Source organism: Rhinolophus sinicus, linkage group LG12 (genome assembly GCF_036562045.2).
Source record: "Rhinolophus sinicus isolate RSC01 linkage group LG12, ASM3656204v1, whole genome shotgun sequence".
Lineage (NCBI taxonomy): Eukaryota > Metazoa > Chordata > Mammalia > Chiroptera > Rhinolophidae > Rhinolophus > Rhinolophus sinicus.
In genome coordinates, this window is record NC_133761.1 from 12,085,088 (window position 1) to 12,105,940 (window position 20,853).

The 20,853-nt window shown below is 42.6% G+C and overlaps 1 protein-coding gene across 3 annotated transcripts in view; it reads right to left on the reverse strand.

Moving 5' to 3' along the window:
• Positions 1–1,477, reverse strand: part of FAM91A1 (family with sequence similarity 91 member A1) — a 42,508-nt gene extending 41,031 nt beyond the window's left edge. For 2 of the 3 annotated variants that reach the window (XM_019720220.2, XM_019720108.2), the window contains exon 1: positions 1,137–1,353. In XM_019720220.2, the coding sequence (XP_019575779.2) occupies positions 1,137–1,208 (72 nt within the window). In that variant the 5' untranslated portion in view covers positions 1,209–1,353. Of the gene's footprint in view, positions 1–1,136 lie in introns of all 3 variants that reach the window. The other variant, XM_019720159.2, reaches the window with a different exon arrangement.
• Between the last annotated feature and the right edge of the window lie 19,376 nt (positions 1,478–20,853).

Genomic DNA, 20,853 nt, shown 5'->3' on the forward strand with positions numbered 1-20,853 from the left:
AATAACCTTACACCATCACCACCACCAGGCCAAATTTTCCAAATATAACTGCCCAGCACCAATGGAAAAGAGAAGTTCACTCTCAGCCACGCAGAATGGGAGGAACTTTAAGGTCAATCTATGATGAGCGAAACACTGCCTCATATGTAGCAAACGCATCACTACCTTCATAAGATTTTTACACCACCTGCCATGTTACGTAGTAATTCATTTACTATCTTTCTTTCCTAAAATGTAAGCTCCATGAAGGCAGGGTCTTTGTCTTGTTGACGGCTGCAAATTACACCTAGAACAAGGCATAGAACGCAGTAGGTGTTCAATAAATATTTGTTAAACAGCTTTGTATAAATTAAACTCAAGCATTTGAGAATTAACTCTCAGACAAAAACCTGAAGTCACTCTCTTAATGAAACATCTTTCACAAACCCATCTTGTCTAGAGGATAAGGTCAAACAAAATAAAGTACAAAGTTTCTTCAAAATCTGGCCCTGTTTTTCCAGCCTCCTCTGCTACCACCGGACACGCTCAGAAAATCGCACCTCCAAACAGATCAATACATCTACACCTCCAAACTCGGGTGACATTAAGTCGCTTGCTACTGTCGAAACATTGCTCTTCCAAGCTTTTTAAGATGACCCTCTCCCTGGAAAATCGTTATCCCCTCTTATCTCTTATTCGACCTGTAAGGCCCAATTTAAATGTCTCCTCCACACGTCCTCCCAACACTCCCTGGACGATGTCTTCGTCCCTCCTCTGTGTGCCCACATATACTGTAACACAGGTACGTATGAGCTGCCGTCACCTGTAAGCATTCCTGTTTCCCACCATCCTGAAGTTCTGGGGCTATTTCAAATGTTTCGCAGGCGCCCAGCCCAGTGCCTGGTTGAATGGAGGCTTCGGGCAAAGGCGCCAGGCGAGTCCAGTGGATACCATTCCATCCTTTTTAGCAACGGCCCCATCCTGCTTCTGTGGCCCCAGAGCCGCCCCCTCCTCACCCCCGGGCTGCGGGTCGGTTTTCCCGAGACCCTGTTGGGGGGAAGGGCGGGAGTCACCCGGCGGGAATCAGCCCCGAGCCCGGTGGGCGAAGCGAGCAGGTGACGGCGGGGCGGGGCCTCGGCCCCAGGCTGCGGCCGTACCTGTTTCACGTTGGCCGGCAACTTGCTCCAAGGGTAGTTGTGCCGAATGTGGAACTCCACGTCTATGTTCATGATGCCCGGAGGTCAGGCCGGCGGCTGCGGCCCCGACCGCTGCAGGAACGCCGCCTCCCGCCTGCCCGCCCTCGGCCTGTCGGGGGAGCTCGCGGGAGGCCCCGCGCCTCACACAGCGCAAGGCCCAGGCTGCCCCATGGCCAGGGCTTCCGACAGCTCGGCGCCGCCCGGGCCACGGGGCACAGGAGCAGCGGAGAGAGGTGGTAGGGGGGCCCGGGGAGCTCCAAGTTTCTTCCTAGTTTCGGCCCGCCGGAAATGGCTTTGGATTTGCGTCACTTCCGCGCACTGAAGCGAGGCTGGGGGGCGGGGCGTCAGGCTGGCCTCCTGCCCTGCCCTTTACACTGAGGGGCGGGGCAACCAGGTGGTGCCCGGAGGTACCCAGGTAACCGCTCCCCCCCCACCCCCACTCTCCTCGCCTCCCGCTGTCAGTCTCTGGATGAATTAAGATAGGAGCTTGGGTCTGCATGGCCATTGTTGGATGATCCACTTTCCCCAAAATGTGAACCCAGGTGGTCCCAAGAGCAGGCGATGACAGGCTCTAGGGTCAGTTGTGTGAGAAAGAACGACTTGAGAAGGAGCCCATAGCTGGCTTAATAGTTCAAGAGCAGTGAGTCCCCTGGGATCTCTCCATGGCCAACCCTGAACCCGGGCCAGGTGGATGGGGTCCAGGATCATGAAAGAGTTTCTAAGTCAGAGCTTTCTCAATTGAGCGAGAAGCCGAGGGAGTGGTGTTCCTTCATCCCTTGTAGGTAGTTGCTGCATCTTGTGGAAAAGAAACCTTGGGCTCTCCTTGGAAGGTCCAAATTCTTAAAATGCAGAGATTCAGGGAGCTGAAATTTTAAATAGCTGGTGCTGACAAGTGGGGGGAGACCCAAAGGGAATCCAGGAGACAGAAAGACCCTTGCATGCAACTTCTGGTTACTGTTTTCCTCTGCGCCATACAAATGCCTCCAGAGTCACTTTTCAGAGGCAGAAATCAGCCTACCTTAATTTCAGTTCTAGTGAGAGGATCTTTGGAAACAATTCCTTCCAGAATTTGTTACACTGGCTTACTAGCAAATCCATGACCATTGTTACTGGCAGCAGCCAGAGACAAGTTCAGTATTTTTGCAACTACTTCTCAGTTTTAAACACTGGTTTTTATACACTGACACCTTAATATATGTAGAAATGTTTATAAGCGCCCAGACCACACCTTAGCAACTGGCGGTCTAGGCATAGCAGGAACCCCACTATGTCTGATGAATTGAAATAAATGCAGTCCACATTGCCCTAGCATAGATGTATTAATCTCAGGTTATCCAACTGTAAGAGCCCATAATTAAGTGCTTTGGATCCTGTGTTTACAGATCTTCGTCATCATAACTAAATTTAACAGAACTCTGACCATGAGACATTTATTCAACAAATATTGATTACCTGCCCACTATATAGTAAGCCCTTCACTTGCAATAGGTTCTTATTCCTCACAACCTTATGAAAGACTATGACTATCCCAATTTAATAGAGGAAACAGACTTGGCAGGGCTGCCTGACTAGCTCACAAATTCACACAGGTGGTAGTGACAGAGCCAGACTGAAGCCCAAAGCTCTTATGCCAGAGGCATCTTTTCAATTCCTCGATTCAGACTCTCACTCACTGAACTGTTGTTCTGTCTCCTCTTCCAATTCAGATCATGTTCACTTAAAGTCAACAACATAAATCTCCCTCAAAAATAATTTTTAATATTTCTGAGAGTAGAAGAACTCACATTCTTCCAAAGTCTAACTCTGATGTAATGCAATGTAACAATGAAAATTAAATTCAACATCATTTTTAAATCCCTGTAAACAATTATTTTAGCTAATTATAAGTTAAACGGGCGAACACCTGCTGAATTCATCTTTTTTGTTTATCAAAAAATATTGGATATAGTGTGGACACATCAAAAACTACGAAAGTAGATGGGATGGTGGAGATGGACACCCACTGAATCAATAAGACACAGATCTTTGAAAATTTGACCATGAAAAGAAAAGATTCTAATTCAGTAGGTAGCTGAGAAAGGCAGAAGTTTAAGGGAGGAAATGGTAATGTGTCAAAGCTATGTATGGGAAGAATCCAAATGACAAGCCCTTCAGAGTAGAAACTGGTGACAGAGTTTGGCTTATGAAATATAGGTGCTAATTCAAGTGCAGATATGCCTCATTTCCCCCAAGATGACCGCCAGTCTTTGACAGACTGGAAACAAAGTAGTTCAGAGACCATAGGTTAACCCACAGGGCTCAAAGTCTTCCTCCAGTGGGCAGTTCAGGAACAGGACTGCCCCCTCAAACACCAGGAACAACTGCTCACTGGGCTCTACATATAGCACTCATTACATCATCGCACCTTTTTGGTAAACGATAATTCCATCTTTTTAGGTCCTTGACTCAGACCCCTGCTATTGCTGCTTCAGTAGACCTTTGCTTTTCAAATTCCAGAGAGGTCAGAAACTGCAGTGTTAGAATCCGCGTCTCAGAAGCTGCCATCCAAATTATCCTTGTGGGTAAACAATGTGTTCAAAAATACAAGTGCAATGAGATTCAATCTTACCTGGCTTTACCAACTCAGACTAAGGAAAATTACCCAGTTGGCTTGGGCAAGCTGCCCTTCAGAAGCACTACAGAACTATTTCATTCCTGAAATTCCAACAAAAATAATGAGCAGAAACAACATGAAAGTAAGGCGGTGTCTGGTGATCTAATTTCAGACTCCAGAATATTATTCTATGTGTGGTATATAATAATGGCCCCAAAGATGTCCATGTTTCAATTCCTGGAACCTGAGAATATGGTACCTCACATGGAAAAGGAGACTTTGCAGATGTGATTAATTTAAGGATCTTGAGATGGGGAGATTATCCTGGATTATCCAAGTGGGCTTGATATAATCACAGGCTCTTCATAAAAGGGAGGCAGGAGAGTGAGAGCCAGAGAGAGATATGACAATGAAGCAGAGGTCACAGTGACTTAGGACCACAGGGCAAGGAATGTGGGCAGCTTCTCGGAACTGGAGAAGGAAACAGATTCTTCCCCAGAGCCTCCAAAAGGATCACAGCCCTGCCAACTCATTTTGGACTTGTGATCTCCAGAACTCTAAGATAATAAGTCTGCATTGTTTTAAACCACTAAATTTACAGTCATTTGTTACAGCAGCCGCAGGAAAATAATATGCTCCCCCAACAGTACTCCAAAATCCAAACAGCTGATGCATTAAATTTCATAATTAAATCATTGTAATTTAAATGTAAATACCCTTAGGAGGAATAAGAGTTTTTTAGCCTCATTTTTCTTTTCTTTTCTTTTTTAAGTATACATGAACTATGACATCCTTTTCTGAGGACAAGTTTGAAAGAGGAAGAGCACAGGGATTAAATGACACTATAAAAGTACCTATAGAGGAGGAAAATGTGTGTAGATAAAAGAAAGGGGACAGAGCCATTGGAAACATTTTCTATTTCGCAATACTGCTTGGGCCTGACCTTGGCCATGGGTTTCCCTGTCGTATTTCTTTGGTCTGCTCCATAACGGCAATTCATCAACCCGTGATGCTTGACACCACGGTCTAGCTTGTCCCCACATAATGGCTTTGGCCCTTGCTGTTCCCTTGGCCTTACATGTATGCTTTTCCTCAGAACTTTCCATAGCAGGCTTCCTTCATTCTACCCACTTGCACTTAGAGTGGCGTTCTCCAACTGCTTTGTCCAACCTAGCCACTTCTCCCCTTCCTCTCTCTAACACATTACCTTGGTTTATTTCTTGGGTTGCAAGAAATCACGGTCTGACGTTATCCTATTTAGTTCATTGTCTATCTTCTCAGCAAGAATCTTGTTCATCAGTCTAACTCCAGCGTATAGAATCACGCCTCGCCCATAAGTACTCAATAAATATCACTGAACGTCTTGAAGGAGTTAACTAGTTATGTGACACCTGAGCTCTCAAATGTCACCTCCTCAGTTAAAGTCTTCTCTGACCACCTTATTCAAAATTGTAACACATCTCCGGTCCTCCTCAGCTGCCTCCCCTGGATTATTTTTCTCCAGAGCATTTATTGCCATCTAATATATTTAACATAGTTTTAAAAATTATTCATCTCTCCCATTAGACTGGAAGTGCCCCAGAAGTAAGGGCTTTTGTCTGTTTTGTCCTCTGCTGTGTCCTCAGGCCTAGAACAACACATCGTTGGCACTTGATAAATAATAAATGAATGAATAGATGTCGCAGGGAGCAAAATTCTCATAAAAATCCAGATTTGAGGATTCTCTTGAAAATGTGGACAATCCCATAGCATTAAACCCCCTTCCCCACGCCAGTCAGGGAAGCTGAGGACAGGCTGCCTGGCTCAGACAGAACATACGCTCTCTCACGGGCCACTTTCTCCACTACCTCCACTGCCTCTGTCACAGAGGATGTTGGTTGTGAAAACCATCCCTCTCACACTTCGTTTATTTGGAAGAAAAGAAATGTTTCTGTATCCTTGTCTCTGCCTGAAATACTATGCCATTGGCAATTCCCTAAATATGCCACACTGTGTAATCCCTTCAGGTCTTTGCATGTAGAATACCCCTCTCTGGAATGCTTTCTCCTCCTTTTCTACCTGGAAAACTTCTCATCCTGACAGGGTGAATGCAACTCTAAAGGATCAGGAGGTGAGGATGGAGACATGAGAAGGGGCCAGATCACGTGGGACCGTTTTTTTCCTACATAATGGAGTTTCTAGGATTGTCTTCTGCAAAGGATGGAAAACAACCGAAGAGTTCCAATTCTGTTTCAGAGAGAGGCAGAGAGATCCTCTGCCATAGAGCCTGGGAAATACTAATATTGTATATTTATGTACAACATGGAGCATGTTATATTTCCGCCGTTTGAAGTCAGTGTGTAGAGAACATTTGTGGCCCGATGTGGAAATGAGCTTCTCCAATATCAAGCTACGTCACCCCCACACAAATGCTGAACAACTGTAATAGTTCACATGCCCACTAGGGGTTGATCTCACTCAACATTTCTATACCTAAAACTCGCAAGCTCTCTGTTTCCTCATTTCTGACTATTTGGACTTTTATCCAAACCATTCTCTCAGGCCTTGAAGTCTTTGAAATTCTTTCTCTAATTTGTTTCCAGTATCTGACAGCCCCCAAAATTGTTGATTCTTCCTTGGATATTGATGCATTCAGGGCTGGTGGGCAGTGTGTCCAGCTGAAGCTTGTATAACCTCAGAGTCACCATTGAGCCTGAAGTTTTGTGCCCCTTGGTAGCCCAGGCAGGTAAGGGAAGTCAGCCAGCTACAAAGCATGATTTCCACTTAATTGAAAATATTTTAACAGTATCCATGAGGAGGAACACAATTATATTTGAGTGGGGTTTGTGAATTCCACAGTAGATATTCAATTCTATTTTTAAAAAGAGGTTGGACTAGCTGGAAAAATAAAGAGGAAAAAGGAAAGACTATAGAAGGGAGGAGACATCTGGAGGGTTCCTCTAAATTCCCCCCCCCCCATTGTTTCATCAAACTAGTTAATTTAATGAGAGGACAGATACAGAATAAAAATTTGTCAGGCCAGTGTTTTTTTAAAAAAAATTGAGGGAGAGGGTAGTCCTTGGAGCATGAGAACCACCTGAGAAGTGTTTTAAACTACCAGTGTCCAGGCTTCACACCAGAGCAATTATATCAGACAGAATTCTTCAGTTGGGACCCAGAGAGGCCTATTTTTAAAATATTCCTAGGTCATTCAACGTACACCAACTGGTTGACCACCACTTATTCAGGCGTCTTTGGGCCTGAGGTACTCAGTACGCATTTGTTGAAATGAATTTGTAAAATGAGGAGATTGAACAAAGATGATTTCTAATGTCCATCCTAACTCCACAACTCAGTAATTCCATGACCTATTGTAACACTTTTTTGCATATGCAAAATAATTCCCCCACTCTAGGCTTTTCCATTCGAGAATAAAGCAGGCATCTGTTCAACATTCCTGTAGACCACGGAAATAATTTTTCTACCACTTGATAACCATTGGGAGATCCATGAGATAAATAATTACACATTATTGGACTAATATGGAAATTATCTGAGTTTGTGTTACAAATATGGCATTGCTCCGTCGCAGATCTTTTTTACTTATTTGGGTGCATTATCATAGGCTTAGAACTTGGCTGAAAGGAAATATTTTTGTTTCTTTCTACATCACGTCATTCAAACTTTATACCTTTCACAACACGTAATCTCTTAAGTGTCTAACAAGAAATACGAGTTTGTCTACTAGTGTAAATGTGATCCAAGATTAAAGTCATGTATAGTAGGACTGTTTCATGACCTCTATAAATGAGATAAGTAAGAGAGTGGATACTTTCTTGGCTTTAACTACCACTGATCCCAGGAAAGTGTAATTCAGCTATTTCTTTGCTCAAGTCTGTATAAGCATTTATTCCCTTGCTTTATAGAAATGTGAAATCCTCTTTCTTTTAGAATTTGTGAAGATTTAGTTAAATGTCATTAGTAACCATATCTTTTTAGAATTTGTATAGCCTTAATGCATAGTAATTTTTTTCTTTCTTTCTTTTTTCTTTTTTAAAGAATATAGAAAGGCAACTGAATTGTGTAGCCAACTGAACTGTGTATCTGGTAAAAGGTAGGCCCAGAAAAGCCAAAGTCATGAAAAAAATTAATTAAAAGCCACCATCATCCTTTATGCCTTTGAGAAGATAACAATCATTAAAAAGAAAGGCAAAGAGAAAGTCAAGGTTTATCTTTTGGAATAAAAAGTAAGATTTTCATAGTCTATCTGAGCAAAACAGTAGTCTTGAAAGCCAGGCTTTATTGACAAAGGGTTTTCTGAGTTATTTTAGCTCCATTGGCATATCTTGGGATGAAAAGGGGGAAGAAGAAGAAAGTCTTCAAGGTGGAGCATTTGCTAAATAGAAACCATTGACCTGATGAGATGACTGTATTTAAATAAGAAGGGACTAAATTAAGAGTATCTTAATTGTTAGATTTAAGGCCCCACTGCCCCCCCCCACACACACACAGACTACCCAGCAGGGGGAAGAGTGTCCACCTTCAAAATAATTGGTCCACCTTTTTAAAAAAAAAAAAAGAAAAAAGGTCCACCTTTAAATATAAAGCAGCTGCAAGTTTCTTTGTCTATGTGAATAGTCATGTGTGAACATCTTCAACCCCCAAACAACAGCCAGCTTTAATCTGAGCTAAGACATATTCTGCACATAGGAGCTCAGGAGCAAGAATGACATGGAGGGTGGTGCCTTCTAAGACAGCATTAGTACGCACACGGTAGGATCCTTGCGTAGCAAACGATAACAGGGCCTATTAAGAGGGGAAGCAAAGCAGGTTCCATGGGCCACTGAGAAAGAGGAATAACTAAGAGGACCCAAACTGCGATTTACCAAGGGCCTGTGTGGAAAGGAAACTGAGTCCTTCAAAGGACTAACATTCCTGTGGGATTCTTTTAGTCCAATAACCCTGACCTGGGCTACAAAGAGTATAGTGGGCAAGATTGGTTCATGGACGCCATCAATGGAATTCACACAAAAGATTGCAATTAACTCCCAAAACTGTAAGAAACACAAAGCAGGTAACATTTGGGATTAAGGACAGTCCCAGAGGAAAATCTCTCTGTAAATAGGGGAAGAGGATGGAAAGACCCAATACCTCGATCCACTGTCAGGACAGTGAATCTTGCAGTCCAACAACAAAAACAGAGATAGCAACTGATTTTGTCTTGCTGACAAATATTGATTTCTGATTCTAGAGAAGGATTAATTTAACAAAGGGATACATCCTTTCAACAAGAATGTGCTAAGTGATTTCTAAGTGCAAGATACTAAGAATTTGGGGATACAGAGTCGAAGAAAGCATGATCCTTACCCTTAACTAATTTACAGTCTAGTAGGGTTGAGGTACTAAATTCAATGGAGCATAAAGTAGAATACAATGATAGATACAAGATGACACATGGGTCCAGTGGAAGGAAGTGGCTCTTCTGATTAAGGATTCTGGAAGCAATCATGGAGGAGGTGGTTTTTTGCGGGGCTTTAACATTGGATATATCCAAAGGGATTGGAGGGGAAGGTGTTTTGACGAGCAGAGAATGGTGTATGGGTGCCCACGGAGGCCAGGGCATACTAAAATAAAAAGTGTTTGCTAACCCTCTTGCTAGAGTCAGATGTCAGCAATTTCATGACCACAAAGCCCCACCTGAGAGATGACTTGTCCTTTTGCAGCTCTTCAATGTTCTGTGATACATTAATATATCATGATCGTAATATTTATCTTTGTTATTAAAATCCTAACAAACATATTTGAATAGAGAGAATGGACCGAGTTTATTTTACACAGACCCTTTCCCCCCCTCAAAAAAATTCCGGATATGACCAAACACCAAGTCAAGGAAAAACATGTGGACTGGCTTAAATATTCAAAGAGATTGAGGTAATTTGTAGTCTCTTGCCAAGTGTACGGCCACTGGAGTCTAGAAAAATGAGAAGCTGGTTGCTCATTTTATAAGTAAACCACAAAGTTAAACATTCACCACATATTGCATTAAAAACCAATAGCTGGTACAAGCCAGTACCGTGTATTTATTTCTGATATGAGAAACTAGACACACCTGCTATTAGCAAATAATGACATGATACTGTGAAAGAACACCCTGGAAAACATACCCAAGATGCTTAGTCATACCACCCGGGAAAACATACCAGAAATGCCTAGTCATATCATTTCATCACGCTGGTAATTATTTCTGGGCTCCTCACTGAGATAATTCAAAATTCTCTAGATCAGGAGTTCTCAACAGGGAGCAATTTTGTCCCCAGGGGACATTTGGCAATGTGTGGGGACAGCTTTGATTATCACAACTGGAGAAGGTATAACCAGCATCTAGTAGGTAGAGGCCAGGAAAGCTCTCCTAAAACGCATAGGACAGCCCCCCACCCCCACCACATACACAAAGAATTATCTGGCCCAACATATCCGTAGTGCTGAGGTTGAGAACTCTCCTGTAGACTACAAACCAAGTGGCATGACAAAGTATGCTAAAAGCATGCATTCACCTCCAAATTTCTGACTCCAAGTCCCAAATCAGTTCTGAAGATTTTAGGTACAATCTTGTCCAAGATTCCACATCCACCCTAATTACGCAGTTGTCCGGTAAGAGAGTAGTGGCCTGAATGCAATCCTCATTTGACTATTTCCTGAGGGACTTCTGGTTTCTGAACCACTTTGTATCTTAGGTTCCCCATCTGTACAATTGGGAAAATAACAGTGACCATTTCATAAAGTTGATGTGATGTTGAAGCAAACAAACAAATGCAAAGTCCTTGGAATAGGGTCTGTCTGGGCCATAGCACTAAATAAATGTCAACCTTGGTATTATTATTATTATTATTATTATTACTGGGCACAAAGAGAAATTTAAAGATTTCATTTATCTAGACCAATTTCTAAAAGTTCAGTTATTTGAATAATTTTGTTTCTAAGTATCATCTAAATTACTATTTACTCAAGATTTTTCTTTGAATTGTCACACTTCACACTCTTTATAAACTTGCGTCCTTCACAGATTTGGTATCTTGTTTGTATTTTCCTAATACACACAAAATAATGCAATGCTATCAAAGTAAAATTTCTGTGTGTCCCACATAAAACCATCTCATGTGCCCCATTGGTAGACATGCCACAATTAGATAGCCAACCCCTTTGTGGTGGACTTTCATCATTCATTTAGCTGCTCAACATCTAAAGAATGTATTAATCCTGCTGGAGGCAGAGTCCATCTCCCGTCAAAGAAACTATAGATGCCAAATATTCGTTTTCCCAGCTGCCATTGCAGCTAAGGCACGAACATGTAACCTCAGCTTCACCAATCAGTGATGTTTGTGCCTGAGTCAAATCAGGTGCTGCGTCAATCGTATCAATCTCAACAAGGTACTCTCCCTTGAAAAGTTGAGCTGGCAGAGATTTTCTCACTGGTCCAAGATCACCCAATATTGAGGGACTTTCCAGAACTGCAAACTCAAATGCTAGAGGGACTAGGCAAGTTATGTAAATGAGTAACATGATCCAGCTGAGGGGATAGTGGGGCCTCGGGCAGTGTGAACAGTCGCACGTCATCTAAAGTGGGCATCTACTGCTCAATTCATATCTTCTGTCTTCATGTGGGGCCATAAGCCCTGAACTACCAGGTCTGATTTTTCAAGAGAAACAGGAATTCTCAGTTTTATGTGAAACTGATGAGCCACCAAATCAACCAAACAAACAAAAACCTATTGTGAGGGGCAATATTGAGGGACACAGGCCTTCAGTCCTCAGGCCACCTACGTGCAAGGTATTGTTAGGGTATCGTCAGTCCTCGCACCTCTTACCTGCTCCTCGGTGGAAGGTTTAGTTGAGAGAAAAATTAAAGTAGCCTCTCTCTACCCTTGTAGTATTCACAAGTCTTCATGTAACTCATATCATTAGTAATAATATTAATATTATTCAGCAACAACATTACTTAATATTCTTAAGTAGTAAAATAATAAGTAACTGAAATCTTAGCAAGATTTCAAGACTTCCACATTTTCTACTAGGCTTCCAAGTAGAAGGCTAGTGTTAGTCCCTGAATATAACATAGTTGTTCCATGTCTTTGTATGTATGCTCATGTTGTTTCATCTTTGTCAACCCCACTTTGCCCAATTACTTTTCCTTCTAAGCCCTATTCAAAGGTCACCTGCTTCTGAAAGACTTCCATGATTTCCTCTCCGTCCTTCCCTACTCATCCACCTTAGGTTAAGTACTCCGTAGTACCCAGGAATTATATTCCAAACATTTTAAAAAACAATGTTTTAACTCCAATTCTCTAGAAAGCAGATGGATAAAGCGTACATGCTAACAATTCTTACCAGGGGGTATAATCCCAGGGCAGCAAAAGTGAAGGGGAAACAATATGAATCAAGAAAGAACAGAAAGCAAATAAAGGATATTCTGTTCCCGAGCAGGCCACAGCTTCTCAAGAAAACGCAGTTGGTCCTGTGTGACACCTCTCCAGAGACAGTAGGAAACCACTACACCTCAAAACAATTATTTAGGGGAAGAGGAGTGAGGAATTTGCTGGCTCTTTTCTGTGTTTGACCAGCCTGCTATTGGTCTATATCTGAGCAACGGGGTAATGACGCCCCCATACCGGAATGAGTGTCCTGATGCACACGGGTCTAACAGCAGGCCTGCCTCCATCACAGAACCTTCCACATTGTATGCAATGAGGTGCACATGTCTTTTCAACACGTCTGCAATCAATGGCACTAATAACATCTTTATCACTGATCTCTTTAGCATTTACAGAGTTCTCAGCACCTAGTAGTGAGATAGGTGAGTTTGGTTTAGCTCAGCATACATTTGTGAAACATCTGCTGTTGTCAAGTGGAATGAAACACAGGGGTGGGTGATAATAACCTTGAAATACCAAACCATCTTTCAACTTAATACCACAGGTTTAACAACCCTTTCTGTACAGTCTGGGTTCTCCAAAGAAAAAACCAATAGGATATATTTTTACACACACACACACACACACACACACACACACACACACACACACAGATACATATATGACGAATACATACATACTATATGAATTTGGTCACACAGTTATGGAGGCCCAGATGTCCTACAGGGTGCCGCTGCAAGCTGGAGAACCAGGAAAGATGGTGGTTATAATTCAGTCTGAGTCTGAAGGCCTGAGAACCAGGAACTCCAATGCCCAAGGGCAAGAGAAGATGGATGTCCTGACTCAGGAAAGCAGAACAGGAATTAGCCCTTCCTTCTTTCTGGTTCAACAGTTTGAATGATGCCCGCCCACATCAATGAGAGTGAACCTTCTTTACTCAAGTCTACTTGAATCAGATGCCAATCTCTTCTGGAAACACCCTCACAGACACACCCAGAAATGATGTTTTACCAGCTTCTGGGCATCCCTAAGACCAGTGACGCTGGCACATAAAATTAACTAGCACACTTACCAACTCGAGGTACACTGACTTCTGGCCTTCCTCTTCATTCCAACCCCGCCTCTGGCCTCTCGGGCACTTGGATTCTCTTCAGGGACCACAGGACAATCCTCCTTTGAGTGATTGCTTCAGAGAAAATTCTACCAAATTAAAAATCCTGCAGTGTCTATAATATCTTGAATTTTACTATTATTGTTCAGTGATGTTCACATGCCTTAGGTAATGCAATTGATTTTTCTACAAAAAAGTTTTTGTGTATCTTCCAACCAAACAAACATGTTCCTTTTAATGGTCTTTTAGTATACTAATTAATTTTAAACACTTGCCCCCATAGGGACCCCCTCACCCCCAGAATTCCTCTGATGACACTGAATCAACAACAAACGAATATTTTTATATAGAAAAGGAGTTCCCCATCCCTATGGGATTTTTATATTTGCTACAGGGAAAAACGTGGCTTTTGTAATTCTTATTGCTGTGCATTTTATGCATCCACTTGGCAATAATTACTTTTTGTCTTTGTGTTTGTTTGTTTTCTCAGCCATCTACTAAACATCTTCCAGGTACAAAGCACCCAGCTAGATAGCTTCACACCCAGATAAGAAAAGAGGCTTCAGGCTGTTCTAGCCACTTAACATGTACCCCAAAACTTTCAACTTGTTCTTCTCAGGGGGCTGATAAATATAAGAGTGGAATTAAAAGTGAGTATTTAAAAAAATAAATTTTGGAACATAAAAGTGGATCTCAACTACTAATTAAATTCCTAGTAACGCTTAATTCCATTTGTTACTTTAAGAATTCTATCTCTGAAAGAAGTCTTGACTATCAGGAAAGGTTAGAAAGCCTTAGTTATTTCTGAAAAAGTGATGTGTAACCTTCATCACTTTACCTTTTGGCATTTTCTATGGCGTATTCGTCAGCAGGTGGTTTATTAGCTTGTTGTTCTATTAATGGTTTATCTGTTATCACTATGCATGAGTTATATTACAATTTTCCACAGCTTTTATTTAAAGGTAGCTCGGGAATAGTCGTGACATCTGAAATGCAGGCTGAAAAAAGGTTTTCATGGAACGGCATGCCTTAGTCTACCTCTTGCCATGTGTAGATCATCAAATAAAACTTATCAGCCTCCTCAGTGGAGCCCACACATGCTGTGGTCCTTGGAAGAGCCAAGGACCTCAGAACAAATCACTTTCAACATGGATCTTCTTTATAGAAAGTTCAGGTCTTGCAGTCAGCCAGGAATACAGAGCCAAAATATGGAGAAGATCAAAAGACAAGCAACTCTTATCTTAGTCATCGTGTACCCTTGCAAAGTAAAATTGAATTATTTGTAACACAAACAGGCTTTCAGATCCCGTAAAAGTAATAGGAGTCTGAAAATGGCCTCTTGCATTTTGCTACCGCTTAGCCCAGAATCATGAAATGAAAAGTCAGAAATAAACATACTCTTTTGCACAATTAGCACAGGCAATGTTAACCTTAGGCAAATTGTTGGACCGACAACAAAGAAATGTTTGTTTGTTTGTTTAATTGGTGTGAATACATTTTAATGAGAAAGGGCTGGACAAAATGGTGCTAGTTGGAATCTTAAGAAGTGTTAAGATGGGAGACACTTTACTGGGCGCTGGTCAGACCCCCCTCGGTTTAGAGTCATAAAAATGGAAGCCCACAGAGAGAACAGAACCTGCTCATGGTCCTCAGCTAATTACAGAGCAGCAGGAAGGTGCAGACTGCTCGTGAGTGAGGTGCCAGGGAGACCTGGCCTTGGAGTAACTTTGTGAGCAGCCACCTGTTCTACCTCATCCCAAGCAGGCGGATTCTGACTGTCATCAAATCTCTTCACACAAATTCAATGAAATTTTCTAATTTTTAAAAAACTTCATTAAGTAAACATTTGTTACTAATTAGTAATTAAAAATTAAAGCTCTTTGAGAAACAATTGCTTCATCCGTGGGATACGTATATTCCTAAACACCTGTAAGCTTAATTTTTAAAAATAAAATATATTTCAGACTTGCTTTATATAGTACATGCAGCATATAATACTTAACTATCTTCCATCTTGAAATACTCTCTTGCCTTTCTAGACACCGCATGCTTCCAATCTGCCTCTGCTGTTATTCGCTGCTCCTCCTCTTCCTGGGTCCAGCAGGTAAGCGTTGGCACACCTAAGCCTCAGTCCTGGGCCCTCTTCTCTTCTCTGCTCTTCTCTATCCTAACTCTCTCCATCGGTGATCTCCACCCAGTTTACGACTTACATATACGCCGATGACTCCCAAAGGTATCCACAACCCAGGCCTCTTTCAAAACCAACTGCCGCTGTGATATCACCACTTAGATGTCTAATAAATATCTCACAGGTAGTATGCTCAAAGCCAAAAATCTTGATCCCTCGGCTCCGAGACTTCTTCCCTACACCCCCGTCTTCCTCACCTCATTAGTGGTACGACCTTCTGACCAGGAGTCTTGAGCCTCACATCTGGGAGAGAGACCCTTAATTTTCCTCTGTCCTCTGTCCCCACATCCGGTCCCAACTGAAAGTCCTCTTGGCTCCACTTCCAAATCTATGTGTATCACTAAACCCCACCTCTGCATCCAGGTCACCTGTATCTCTCACCTGCTCCAATGCAGAAGCCTCTTTTCTCCTGCCCTGACACCGTCTGACCCATCACGTACACACACACCTAGGGCAATCTCCTAAAAACTAAATCAGAATGTGCAGCTCTCTTATCTGAAATTCTTAGGTGATTTCGCAATTCTCTACAGGTAAAATCCAAATTCCTCACCGTTGCCTGCAATGCCTTGCTGATCTGCCCTCTTGTCTCCTCTTTCATCCCCCTCTCCCCACCTCAGGCTGCCACTGTGACAACTTTTCTATTATGCAAATGTACCAAAGCCTTGTGACCTCAAGGTCTCCTTTTTCCAGCCAGAAATCACCCTACCTAGCTCTTCCAATGCTGAGTCTGTGCTTCAGGTCTCAGCCCCCAGCCCACCCCTCAGACCGGCCTCTTCTTCCTGCCCCTCTTACGGTTGGCCCCCCAATTGCTCACCTTCATATCACCCTGTTTATTTCCATCACGGCCTCACACCTATCCCAATCTGTACCTATGTTTTTGTGTCTTTGTTTGCTTCTTTATGTTTCCCCCAACAGAATGTAAGTTCCACCAGGGCCCGACTTTGTCCTGTCACTGCTAATCCCCAGTGTCTAGCAGAGCACCTGGCCTACAGTAGACACTCACTAAATTAACTGTTTAATTCATCTAATTCATTAAGTAAGCAGTGGACTAGAATGCACTCATGAATCTCCTTTAATGGAAAACAATTTAAGAATTACAGGATCACTCACATACACATACTCATTAATTCTTGGGTGTATAGGTGAGAATTCTAGTCTTCCTAACCTGCATTTGTTTAAAGTGAGGAAAACCTGTGTACACACACATACACACACACTTTTTCCAGCCAAATTACCCATTTATTTAAGGAATATATGCATGAGTTAAATTCCTGCTCAAAAAATGTTTATATCCCTTGGTGTCCATCATAACAAAATCTGGCCAATGACAGAGGGTTTTCTGAAGAATTCATTGCTCTCAGTTACTCAAAAAATACCTGAAGTCAGGTGACACTATTTATTTCCCTGTGACAAGTGCCGTACAAGCCTCTGGCTATAGAAAGGTGAAGAGGAGAGAGATTTGCTGCCCTGGGGTGTCCTATTCCATGGTCAGAACATGTAAACAGGGAAACAATAAAAAGAATACAGTGGGTAAGGGCTGACCTGGGGGAGGAAGCCTGCATCCACAATGCTACATATTCATTGGTTTTCTCTTGCTTTTGATTCATTACTTTCTCTAATGAACCTTACGACTATTTGGACAGACTCTTTCTTCTTACCACCCTCCAAAGAGGCTTTCCCAGCTCCATTCTCTGCCTTCCATTCTCCTTCTGTGCACTCTGCACACCTCAAGCCTCAAACACCCCCTGTGTGGATGGTTCCCTTCCCTGGCTCTACTTCTGACTTCCCAGCCAATCAATCCCAGTTCCCTTCCTCCTCCTGCCCCCTGAGCTCTTCCCTTTGCAGACCTTCTGGCACCTCAGCATCCACCATCCCCTCCTAGAGCAGCTCCTGTCTTGATTGCCCCATGGCTAAAGTCACTCCCGTTTGAAACCTGGGCTTCCTGGTTGATTTCCCCGTCACCACATTCAAGTGTAGGCATTCGCATCTAGATGAGCTTCCCAAGTCTCCCCAACTCTCCCTCAGCCCTCAACACACCCCACTCGTGGTTGCCTCCTGATCATCCCCTGAGTGGCGTTCACCATTTCCCATGCCATCTCCTCTAACGCGATGCCCTTCCCACAGCCCTTTCAAATTCTTGCCACCCCACAACTCCCAGAGGAAGGCTCACATCGCCACACAGTCTTCCTCATGCCTCCCTCATGCCAGCATTGCTTCTTTCCCAGCTTCCGAAACATGCCTTCTCTTCAATGCCGTTTAGCATCTCAGTGCTACCCTGGCTTCCAATGTACTTTTTAGTATCTTATCCCCCACAAGTACATTTTAAGAGTGGCTGGATGGCTCAGTTGGTTAGAGCACAAGGTCTGAACAACAGGGTTGCCGGTTCTATTCCCACATGGGCCAGTGAGCTGTGCCCTCCACAACTAGATTGAAGACAACAAGCTGCCACTGAGCTGTCGCTGAGCTGCCGGAGGGGAGGACGGGTGGCTCAGTTGTGGAGGGCGCAGGTCAGCTCCAAATCCAGTCGCAGTTTTCAATCTTAGTTGCAGGGGGCACAGTCCACCATCCCATGTGGGAATTGAACCGGCAACCTTGCTGTTGAGAGCTCGTGCTCTAACCAATTGAGATTTTTGTTTTTAGGCTAACAAGATGAAATGTGTTACTTTCAAGCTTTTTACCACTGGAAAGTATAGGAGTATAGAAATAGAGTTGTTTTCAGCGAAGATAATTTCCTGCAGATTTCAGTCATTTTGTCTTAGTCAAACAATGACTTTTGTTAAGCAGCCATTGCATAAACATTGTGGGGATTTGTCAAGCAATAGACCTGTCTCTGCTCTTGGGAATTTATTGAATAATGCGGAGGGGGAAAATGATAAACATGACAAAATATTAACATGTTTGCTTTTGTTTATACAAGAGGAAAATATCAATCCAAAAATCAACTATAATTTTTCGATTCTAAGTTACACTAAATAAATAAAATACTATCAATTCTCCTTGCAGAAAGATTAGGCATGTGTTTGACTTGACTGTTCTATTTAGAAAATTAGCATCTATGCACTTTTGTTATTTTGAATACTGTACGGCAACAAAATAATCTGAAATACTTGTGGTCTTATATAACATGAGACTTTCCCAACGTATTTCTAAATAGAAGTTTTATTAAATACAAGGTATACAGCACAATGTATTTGCTGTGAGAATCATACCAGCTGGTGAGGGTTTTTCAGTTCTTTGTCTGTGTGTTTGGTTTTGCTGTTTCCTCGGGCTGCTATAACAAAGTGCCACAAATCGGGCGGATGAAAACAACAAAAATGTATCATCTCACATTCCTGGAGGCCAGAAGTCCAAGAAGAAGGTGTCGGCAGGACAATTCTTCCTCTGAAACCTGTAGAGGAAGATCCTTCTTTGCCTCTTCCTGGTGTGTGGTGGCGTTCCTTGACTTGCAGCTGAATCATTCCGGTCTCTGCCTTTGTCATCACACGGCCTTCTCCTGTGTGTCTGTGTCTTCATGTGGCATTTTCTTCTTCTTACAAAGAAACCACTTTTAATGGGTTCAGGACCATCCTAATGACCTCCTCTTAACTTGGTTACATCTGTAAAGACCCTATTTCCAAATCAAGTCCACCCTATTTAATAATAGGGTCTGTAAAGACCCTATTTCCACATTCATGGGTATCGAGGACTAGGACCTCAATGTGTCTTTTAAGGGGGTGGATATAATTTAAACGCTAACAGATATATATGTAACATTTTTAAGAAGTGTTAAAAACTTAACCTTGGTGGGCAGTACAGAAGGAAAGACTCTCTTTGACAAGATTGCTTTGATGACTTGCTATCAAGACTCGTAAGGTTAGAAGGAAAGGAGAACTTTGGCTAGCCTCCCCACGTTGAGGACCACCAAAACCCAAGAGGTGTAAATAAATAGGCCCAGTCTAGTAAAGGAAGGTATTACACAGCACCTGTGTAATTTAGAATCAATAAATATTTACAATGATAAAAAAACAAAACAAAACCCTAAACCGCTCCCATCACTCTTCTTAAGCCTTCTCTTCCCCCATCATAGCTTCTCACTCTTCTTTCCCAGGCAGTACTTCTTCTCCCCTCTCGGCCTCCAGCCATGACATCCTACCAGAAATGGCCTAGGCTAAAAGGAATTCCCCTTCCTATCCCTGCTGCTGCTTAGAATTATCCCAGCCACCTTCCTACATACCCATCCAACTGGGGAAAGAGAAAAGGAGGAGATGACACTAGACAGAGTTGTGTTTCAGTCAAATCCAAACTTGACTATGGACAAATTTAAATAATCAAGAGCTGGCTATAGTGGTGGTGATCTAGAAAAATAAAAACGTGTGTCAGGTTCTTACTTGGCCTCTACACTTTGTATCTTTCACCTCCCTGGAGCCCTAAACTCTACATATCTCTTCTTTACACAGTTCCTGTGCTCAGTAACTCAGCACCCTGGAACAGGACTTATCTCCACATTGAACACAGTACATCAAATTGCTCAGTTCCTCCTGAACTTTGAGCTTCAACAGCCTAGAGTAGGACAGGAAGGGAGGGAGGGAGACATCACTGATTGAGGGTTCTAGGAGGGGTTAATGACGCAGAGGTCGGCTCCAAAGCCAGCACCAAGGTGGGGCAGGAAGGACTTCGCCCTGAGAAGTCCAGGGCTGTGAAAAGGTGACAGTGAACTACAGAGCACAAATTAAACACTAAAGACAAAAGACTAATTAAGGGTCAAAGCATTAGGTGCTAGCTTCCATCTTCTTGTCTTCTTCCCCACTCCACTGTCAATTCCTGGAGATGAGTTTAGTCTTGTTTACCACCGTATTTCTAGCCCCCATCATCCTGCCTGGCACACAGATGCCAACCTCTTTGACCATCTTTCATTTCTTCTCATTTGCAAAGCTCTTTCCTGTTACTGAGCCTTAGTACAAACTAAGAGCGCTTGATCTAGAATACTTCTCTTTTTCAAATGATGGGCTCCTTCTCATCCTAACAGCTTAAATGTTAGCTCCTTGAAGAGCACTGCCTCTATTTAAAGTAAATCATACACACACACACACACACACACACACACACACACACACACACACGTTAGCTGCTATCACAGCATCCTGCTAATTATGGTTCCTCCACTTGACTGTCTGTTCTAGGAAGAGAAAATTCATATCCACCTTGTCCACTATTTCAGTCCTAGCAATCAGCACACCCATGGCTTTCCATAAATCTAGGTTAAAAGACAAAAGATAAATACATACAATCAGAATTTAATAAACCTATCAGAATTTTCGTACTATGTTACATGGGAATTTTGGCATAAAATAAAGATGGCATCTTAGAACAGAGGAGGAAAGAGGAATCATTTATTAACT